Source organism: Palaemon carinicauda, chromosome 29 (assembly GCF_036898095.1).
Source record: "Palaemon carinicauda isolate YSFRI2023 chromosome 29, ASM3689809v2, whole genome shotgun sequence".
Classification (NCBI taxonomy): Eukaryota; Metazoa; Arthropoda; class Malacostraca; order Decapoda; family Palaemonidae; genus Palaemon; species Palaemon carinicauda.
The window spans coordinates 83,142,809-83,152,175 of record NC_090753.1 but is presented as its reverse complement, the minus strand read 5'-3'; the positions used below and the strand labels follow the sequence as shown (position 1 = coordinate 83,152,175).

The window sequence follows — 9,367 nt, the reverse complement described above, 5'->3', positions numbered from 1 at the left end:
CTGCAATACCTGGCACATTCTTCTCGTAATTGTTGAAATATGTGGCCATATCCTTCTCGTTATCGCTGTAATACTTGGCATATTCTTCTCGTTATTGTTGCAGTATGCGGCCTTATTCTTCTTGTTATCTCTGCAATACCTGACCATATTCTCTTTATTGCTGCAATATATGGCCATATTCTTCTCGTTATCACTACAACACCTGGCCATATCCTTGCCATTATCGCTGCAACACCTGGCCATATTCTTTGTCGTTATTGCTGCAATATCTGGCCATAATCTTCTCATTATCGCTTCAATACCTGGCCATAATATTCTCGTTATCGCTGCAATACCTGGCCATAATCTTCTCGTTATCGCTGCAATACCTGGCCACATTCTTCTCGTTATTGCTGCAATACCTGGCCATATTCTGCTCGTTATCGCTGCAATACCTGGCCATATTCTTCTTGTTATTGCTGCAATACCTGGCCATAATCTTCTCATTATCGCTTCAATACCTGACCATAATCTTGATATCACTGCAATACCTGGCCATATTCTTCTCGTTATCGCTGCAATACCTGGCCATATTCTTTTTGTTATCGCTGCAATATCTGACCATAATCATCTCGGTATCACTGCAATACCTGGTCATAATCTTCTCGTTATCGATGCAATACCTGGCGATAATCTTCTTATTATCACTGCAATATCTGGCCATAATTTTCTCGTTATCTCTGCAATACCTGGCCATCATCTTATCGTTGTCACTGCAATACCTGGCCATAATCTTCTCGTTATCACTGCAATACCTGGTCATCATCTTCTCGTTATCGCTGCAATACCTGGCCAGAATCTTCTCGTTATCGCTGCAATACTTGGCCATAATCTTCTTGTTATCACTGCAATACCTGGCGATAATCTTTACGTTATCGCTGCAATACCTGGCCGTATTCTGCTCGTTATCGCTGCAGTACCTGGCCGTATTCTTCTCGTCATCGCCGCAATACCTGGCCCCATTCTTCTCGTTAACGCTGCAATACCCAGCCATATTCTTCTCGTTATCGCTGCAATACCTAGCCATCATCTTCTCGTTATCACTGCAATACCTGGCCATATTCTTCTCATTATTGCTGCAATACCTGGCCATCATCTTCTCGTAATCACTACAATACCTGCTCGTTATCGCTGCAATACCTAGCCCTAATCCCCTCATTATTGCTGCAATACTTATTCATATTCTTCTCATTATCGCTGCACTACCTGGCCATACTCTTCTCGTTGTCGCTGCAATACCTGGCCACATTCCTCTTATTATCGCTGCAATACCTGGCCATATTCCTCTCGTTATTACTGCAATACCTGGCCATATTCTTCTTTTTATTGCTGCAATACCTGGCCATCATCTTCTCATTATCGTTGCAACATCTGGCCATAATCCTCTCATTATCGCTGCAATACCTGGCTAGAATCTTCTCATTATTGCTGCAATACCTGGCGATATTCTTTTCGTTATCACTGCAATACCTGGCTAGAGTCTTCTCGTTATTACTGCAGTACCTGGCCATATTCTTCTCGTTATCACTGCAATACCTGGCCATAATCTTCTCGTTATCACTGCAATACCTGGCCATCATCTTCTTGTTATTGCTGCAATACTTGGCCATGATCTTCTCGTTATCGCTGCAATACTTGGTCATATTCTTCTCGTTATCGTAGCAATACCTGGCCATAATCTTCTCGTTATCGCTGCAATACCTGGCCATAATCTTCTTCTTGTTGCTGTAATACCTAGCCATATTCCTCTCGTTATAGCTGCAATACCTGGCCATATTCCTCTCGTTATCACTTCAATACCTGGCCATATTATTCTTTTTATTGCTGCATTACCTGGCCATCATCTTCTCGTTATCGCTGCAATACCTGGCCATAATCTTCTCGTTATCGCTGCAACACCTGGCTAGAATCTTCTCGTTATTGCTGCAATATCTAGCGATATTCTTCTCGTTATCACAGCAATATCTGGCCACAGTCTTCTCGTTATTGCTCTCATACGTGACCATATTCTTCTCGTTATCGCTGCAGTACCTGGCTAGAATCTTCTCGTTATTGCTGCAATACCTGTCCATATTCTTCTCGTTATCACTGCAATACCTGGCCATATTCTTCTTTTTATTGCTGCAATACCTGGCCATCATATTCTCGTTATCGCAGCAATACCTGGCCATAATCCTCTCATTATCGCTGCAATACCTGGCCAGAATCTTCTCATTATTGCTGCAATACCTGGCGATATTCTTTTCGTTATCACTGCAATACTTGGCTAGAGTCTTCTCGTTATCGCTGCAATACCTGGTCATAATCTTTTCGTTATCACTGCAATACCTGGCTGTATTCTGCTCGTTATTGCTGCAGTACCTGGCCACATTCTTCTCATTATCACTGCAATACCTGGCCATCATCTTCTCGTTATCGCTGCAGTATCTGGCCATCATCTTCTCGTTTTTGCTGCAATACCTGGCCATCATCTTCTCATTATTGCTGCAATACTTGGTCATATTCTTCTCGGTTTCACTGCCATACTGGCCATAATCTTATCGTTATCGCTGCAATACCTGGTCATAATTTTCTCGTTGTCGCTGCAATACCTGGCCATATTCCTCTCTTTATAGCTGCAATACCTGGTCATATTCCTCTTGTTATTGCTGCAATACCTGGCTATAATCTACTCGTTATCACTGCAATTCCTTGCCATATTCTTCTTTTTATTGCTGCAATAGCTGGCCATCATCTTCTCGTTATCGCTGCAATACCTGGCCATAATATACTCGTTATTGCTGCAATATATAGCGATATTCTTCTCATTATCCTGAAATATCTGGCTACAGTCTTCTCGTTATTGCTGTAATACCTGGCCATATTCTTCTCGTTATCTCTGCAGTACCTGGCTAGAATCTTCTCGTTATTGCTGCAATAGCTATCCATATTCTTTTCGTTATCTTTGCAATACCTTACTAGAATCTTCTTGCTATTGCTGCAAATTACATTGCATTCTTGTTTATTCTGGCTAATGAAAATGCTCAATAAAGTAGGGTTGAAACCATGAACCATCTATAACCAATTATTTACTTCATCGCATTATTTTATTTTTAATCTTTTTTAAAATTATAAACAACATTTGGGCTATTTCATTAACTAAGTTTTCTTGCCATATCTGGGTATGCGCCAAAATCACCAGGTTTCTGACATTTCTCTTATTTGTAGTTCATTGGCTGTTATTTTTTTTTCTTGCTGTGAGTCATATGAATTATATTTATTTTTTTCTCTGCTATGCTAATATTCCTTTATTCTTGTATCATCGATTGCAGATCAAGGAAAATGAAGGGAGGTTTTTATATCCCGAATAAATTATTATCATATTTGTTATTTTTTGAGTGACTGGTAATGCATGTTTTCGCTAGTATTCTTATTATTATTATTATTATTATTATTATTATTATTGCTCTTATTATTATTATTATTATTATTATTATTGTTATTATCATTAGTATCATTATTATTATTATTATTATTATTATTATTAGTAGTAGTAGTAGTAGTAGTAGTAGTAGTAGTAGTAGTAGTAGTAGTAGAAGTAGTAGTAGTAGTAGTCCACAAGAAAACACAAAATATCGTTCATTATTTTACAAATACCTATTACCCCCATCACTTTATTATTATTATTGTTATTATTTTTATCATTGTTAGTATTATTATTGTTATTATTAATATTAATATTAACATTAATAACATTAGTATTATTATTATTGTTATTATTATTATTATTATTATTATTAATATTAACATTATTAACATTATTATTATCATTATTATTATTATTATTATTGTTATTATTATTATTATTATTATTATTATTATTATTATTATTATTATTATTATTATTATTATTATGATTATGATTATAAGCTAAACTGCAACATTAGATAGAGAAGCAGAATGTTACATGCTCAAAGAACTTAGGACGGAAAATAAATTAAGGTTTTAATTATAAATTATGAAATGACACCAGCAAAAATATAAGCAATTTAAAATGAATAGAATACATGTTATGTTTTGTAAATTGGCTTACCGTTGTAAATAAAAAAAATTCATGAACAATGAATAATATATATATATATATATATATATATATATATATATATATATATATACATATATATATATATGTATATATATATATATATATATATATATATATATATATATATATATATATATATATATATATATATATATATATATATATATATATTATTGATAGAAAAAAGTAAATCTTCCTATTATGCATCTCCTCTGACAGTTTATTTAGAGTAATGTATGGTATTTCTATTCGTTCTTTTGAAAGAAATTTAAGTTTGATATAATTTCATGACACAAATTAATGATTTTGTTCGTAATAATATTTTAAATATGATTAAGTATGCTTTTATAATGTCATATTTTCTGGAATACATAAGTCAATATAGATAGCTGTATTGCCTGCATTGTATGCTAAAGCAAATTTGTAATACCTAAATTTGCAATTTAAATCTATATAGATTAAACCTTATTATAAAGGGGAACGCTATATATTTTCACCATTAATTTCATCCCAATAAAATATTAATTGAATTTTGAATTAATAATTTAGGAACAACTATTTTGCCTGTAGGTTGTAGGGGACAGAGGAAAGTCATTAGATAGTGAAAAATGAATAGTTCAAGGGGTATATCGCAGTATAGAAATGAGTAAGTATCAGGTTATATATATTCTCTCTCTCTCTCTCTCTCTCTCTCTCTCTCTCTCTCTCTCTCTCTCTCTCTCTCTCTCTCTCTCACACACAATACACACCCATATACACACACACACACACACACACACACACACACGCATATATATATATATATATATATATATATATATATATATATATATATATGTATGTATGTATATATATGTATATATGCGTATGTGACTGTATACATTCTATATATATATATATATATATATATATATATATATATATATATATATATATATATATATATATATATATATATATATATATATATATATATATATATATATATATATATATATATATATATATATGTATATAAATGTGTATATGTACATATATGTATATAGCAATAAAAAATGCAGCCTTTTCTATTTCAATGCAGAACACAGGCCTCAAACGATCCTTATTCATGTCTGAGGTTTGGTCATATTTCATCACCACGCTGGCCACTGCGGATTGGTGATGTTGGAAGTCTTTATTTTGATCGCTTACGGCAAATCAACCTAGTGTGGGTATCCCTACCTAGTACAGCTTTGCTGATCGTGGTGATACACAAACCCTTTCACCAAGTCAAAGCATCCCCACCTAGTGTGTCTGTGAGTGTGTATGTATTTGCATAAAATTTAACTTGAAAAGATGCATGATTGAAAATTAACAATTAACAATTTACTTCCAGGTCTAACGATAACCTTAATGTATAAAATTTCGAGTGTTGCATCACTATGTTCTCGATTGCTTGAAAGTAATATAGGCACAGTACATGACTGATGATGTATTTACATTTCAGGACATTTAATCGTTCTCGAAAATATATGAAAGGAGTAAGAACCTCCAATAGTTATTAGATTTTTTTTCTTATACTAAAATGTTAACATTTAGAATTAGGATAATTTTTTTCAATATACGTTCATTACCTATAGACACTGGAATATCTATAGTTTAGTACACAAAGACACTTTGAAACAAAAAAATCCACAGTATTATTATTATTTATTATTACTTGCTAAGCTACAACCCTAGTTAGAAAAACAGGTTGCTATAAGCCTTAGGACTCCAAAAGGGTAAATAGCTTAGTGAGGAAAGGAAATAAGGAAATAAACTACATGCTTAAGAACAATGATAACATTGAAATACATAATTCATATATAAACTCAAACTCCAAAATAACAAGAGGGAGAGAAACAAGATAGAATAGTGTGCCCGAGTGTACCCTCAAGCAAGAGATCTCTAAATTTATAATGATGTAAAGCAATTATATCAATTTCCAGAGGCTATTCTATGATACACTATAAACACATTTTTTTTCCATAGGATTGTGATAAGCCTACTAAAAATGCCCCTCCTAGTGATCTGTCGGGACTGGGTTTCGAATCACGCTCAAGCTCGATAGTTTCTTGTAATATCTACATCCTCAGCATCCTTGTAAGGTAAGGATGGAGTGTTTAGGGGTCAGGAGCTTACAAATCTACCTGCTTAGTCATCGGCAGCCATTGCCTGGCCCTTCCTAATCCAAGCTAGGGTGGGAGGAGACGATGCATGAGCGCTGATCATATGTGTATGTGATCATTTTTTAGGGCATTGTCCTCTAAGGGTATTTTTTTCCTCCCTTCACACTGCAATTCATGACTGACCTATAACATTTAAAGGGAGATCATTACTTAAGGTCTTCCTTTTACTTTTTGACAATTTATACTATTTCAATTAAATTTAACGTTTATTTCATGTCCATTTATGATATGAAAAACTTAATACATTGATCATCTTTCATTGATAGCAAAAAAGATTATTATACGTATGGTTTCATCATTATTACTTTTATTATTATCATCATTATCATCATTATCATAACTATCAATATCATCACAGAAAGGAGGGAATGTCAGACACAGTACATTATAATTTCCTTATTAGAAATGAATTTACCATTTCGTATACACCATCATAGTATTTATATGATGGATCGTATTACAATTGTACCTAAAGACAGCTTTTCGTTATCTGACATGTTGAGCCTTTGATACGGACGGACTATGCATAACTTTTTAAAAGGTGAGTGGCTGTGTCAATATATTAAATATATTATTATTCATGTAATTAATGTATGAGAGAGAGAGAGAGAGAGAGAGAGAGAGAGAGAGAGAGAGAGAGAGAGAGAGAGAGAGAGAGAGAGAGAGAGAGAGAGATTAGTGTGCGGGAGAGAGAAATGAATTCACATTATTTTGGATTTGTATTTATGAGAGAGAGAGAGAGAGAGAGAGAGAGAGAGAGAGAGAGAGAGAGAGAGAGAGAGAGAGAGAGAGAGAGATTTAAAAATTCGTGTGTGAGAGAGAGAAATTAATTCTCATTATTTTGAATTTATATTTATGAGAGAGAGAGAGAGAGAGAGAGAGAGAGAGAGAGAGAGAGAGAGAGAGAGAGAGAGAGAGATTAATGTGGGGTAGAGAGAAATGAATTCACATTATTTTGGATTTGTATTTACGAGAGAGAGAGAGAGAGAGAGAGATAGTAGTTGAGTAAGTGGTTTAGCAATCATATCTAAAGAGTATTTTTCTGTTATAGCCTTGTGCTTCGTTGGTAAGATAGATTCTAAATTTCAATAAAGAATTTCTTTTCTTATTATTGCCCCTCATTACTAACTTTGTCACTTAATCTCTCTCTCTCTCTCTCTCTCTCTCTCTCTCTCTCTCTCTCTCTCTCTCTCTCTCTCTCTCTCTCTCTCTCTCTCTTTCGTTGGTAAAATAGATTCCATAATTCAATAAAAAATTTCTTTTTTATTATTGCCCCTCATTACTAACTTTGTCACTTAATCTCTCTCTCTCTCTCTCTCCTCTCTCTCTCTCTCTCTCTCTCTCTCTCTCTCTCTCTCTCCTCTCTCTCTCTCTCTCTCTCTCTCTCTCTTTTGTTGGTAAAATAGATTCCATAATTCAATAAAGAATTTCTTTTTTTATTATTGCCCCTTATTACTAACTTTGTTACTTAATCATTCTCTCTCTCTCTCTCTCTCTCTCTCTCTCTCCTCTCTCTCTCTCTCTCTCTCTCTCTCTCTCTCTCTCTCTCTCTCTCTCTCTCTCTCTCCCTTAATTTTTCATTGCTGTATCCTTAATCAATATTTACAGATTTTTTTAAGCAAACTTAATTTTAATCCTCAAGAAATATCTCCCAAGCATTTATGGTTTTTATACATAAGTGCAATATAAAAAGATGTATTCATATATAATATTTAATAAACTTATTGCCACATAAACAGTATATTTAAAATAAAGATTATATGAAAACAAATTGGTTAACTTTATATGCAGTTTGTGTTCACAGATTTCTTAGTGCCCAAACGCAAGAATAAGTTTCTCGTTTTCAATTAAGCGCAATATAACTCAAGATTTGCCATTTGAGTAAAAGGTGAAAATGTAAAAACAGACAGAATTCCCAGGAATTTCGTCTGGCTAATATCAAAGCATGACAGGAATGTGTAGGATTGCAATATATCCTCGTCTCATGAAGGATTTTATAATCCAACTGCTATGTAATACTTTGTGGAAAACATGGTTCTAAGCATGCTTCTTTCCCGCTACTGCTAGGTTTAGGAATTTTGTTGCTGCTTCTGTTTTTCGGCCTCGAATAATATTATGTTTATTATGAAATACTTTATTTAATTCATTTGTGAATAACTGGGGAGGGTGGGCTCTGGCACCATAGCAGTACCAACCAAACTCGGCTGAATCCCTCGTCAGGCTGGGAGGAGCGAAGAGGGAAAGTCCCCTCTTCTCTCTCTCTCTCTCTCTCTCTCTCTCTCTCTCTCTTTCTATGTCAACTACCACCCGAAATTTGGGTAAGTACCTTGGTAAATAGATAGATTATTTTAGTAATACATAGCATTGTATAATATATCGAACCTCCTTACACATTTTCTGAGGAAAATTTAAATCCATATTGGAGTACATAGTTCAGCGTGGTTTAAATCCTTCCACTACCGAGCTTGGGAATACTTCCATAGATCATAAAAGCTTCCTTATTCCCCGAGGCAGGTTACCTATCAATCATTTCTGCCTTTAGATATTTCCTGGTTTGTTTTTTGGCCTTAATAATAAAACCCCAAAAAGGAACAAACACAGTTTATTCTCCGCAAGTAGGTACAGTAGGACACAGGAATTTCAAGCACATCTCGTACTAAGGAAATGCAATTCGTCACACCCTTTCTGTGTGGTGAGTTCTAACGTTTAGGCCCCCCCCCCCCGCACCACCTTTGCTATCTCTCCTTACACTATCTGTTTGGTTACTCGTCGTGCAGTAAGAGTGTGACAGGGTGCGCTTCCTCGGAGCGAAGCGTTCAAAGGCTTAAATGCTGCTCATGAATGGCAGAGGCAATGGACAGTGACAATGCCCTAACTAGCAGGACAACGCATAAGAGACTGACCATATATACAAATGATCAGCTCTCAAGCCCCCTCTCCACCCAAGCTAGGACCAAAGAGAGCCAGGCAAAGGCTGCTGATAAACTCGGCTGGTAGACCTATAGGCTCTCCATAGGGTTCAAAGCAGGGTGAGGTT

General features: G+C 34.8%; 2 protein-coding genes across 2 annotated transcripts; both read right to left on the bottom strand.

Moving 5' to 3' along the window:
• Nucleotides 1-493: 493 nt before the first annotated feature.
• On the bottom strand, nt 494-1,198 carry LOC137622686 (uncharacterized). Its single transcript, XM_068353281.1, has one exon. The coding sequence runs from the start codon at nt 1,196-1,198 to the stop codon at nt 494-496; it is 705 nt and encodes a 234-aa protein (XP_068209382.1).
• Nucleotides 1,199-1,868: 670 nt separating this feature from the next.
• LOC137622685 (uncharacterized) lies at nt 1,869-2,967 on the bottom strand. The gene is made up of 2 exons (XM_068353280.1): nt 2,796-2,967; nt 1,869-2,575 (listed from the first exon to the last, which is right to left on the bottom strand). Exons 1-2 carry the CDS (start codon nt 2,965-2,967, stop codon nt 1,869-1,871), a joined length of 879 nt encoding a protein of 292 aa, XP_068209381.1.
• Between the last annotated feature and the right edge of the window lie 6,400 nt (nt 2,968-9,367).

Excerpts from the sequence above, each read along its gene's own strand:
- LOC137622686 (XM_068353281.1), bottom strand. The coding sequence starts at position 1,198 with ATGAGGGGATTAGGGCTAGGTATTGCAGCGATAACGAGCAGGTATTGT.
- LOC137622685 (XM_068353280.1), bottom strand. The coding sequence starts at position 2,967 with ATGGATAGCTATTGCAGCAATAACGAGAAGATTCTAGCCAGGTACTGC. Across the intron at positions 2,576-2,795 it reads AACGAGTATATTATGGCCAG|ATTATGGCCAGTATGGCAGT; the intron begins GTATTGCAGCGA and ends GATAACGATAAG.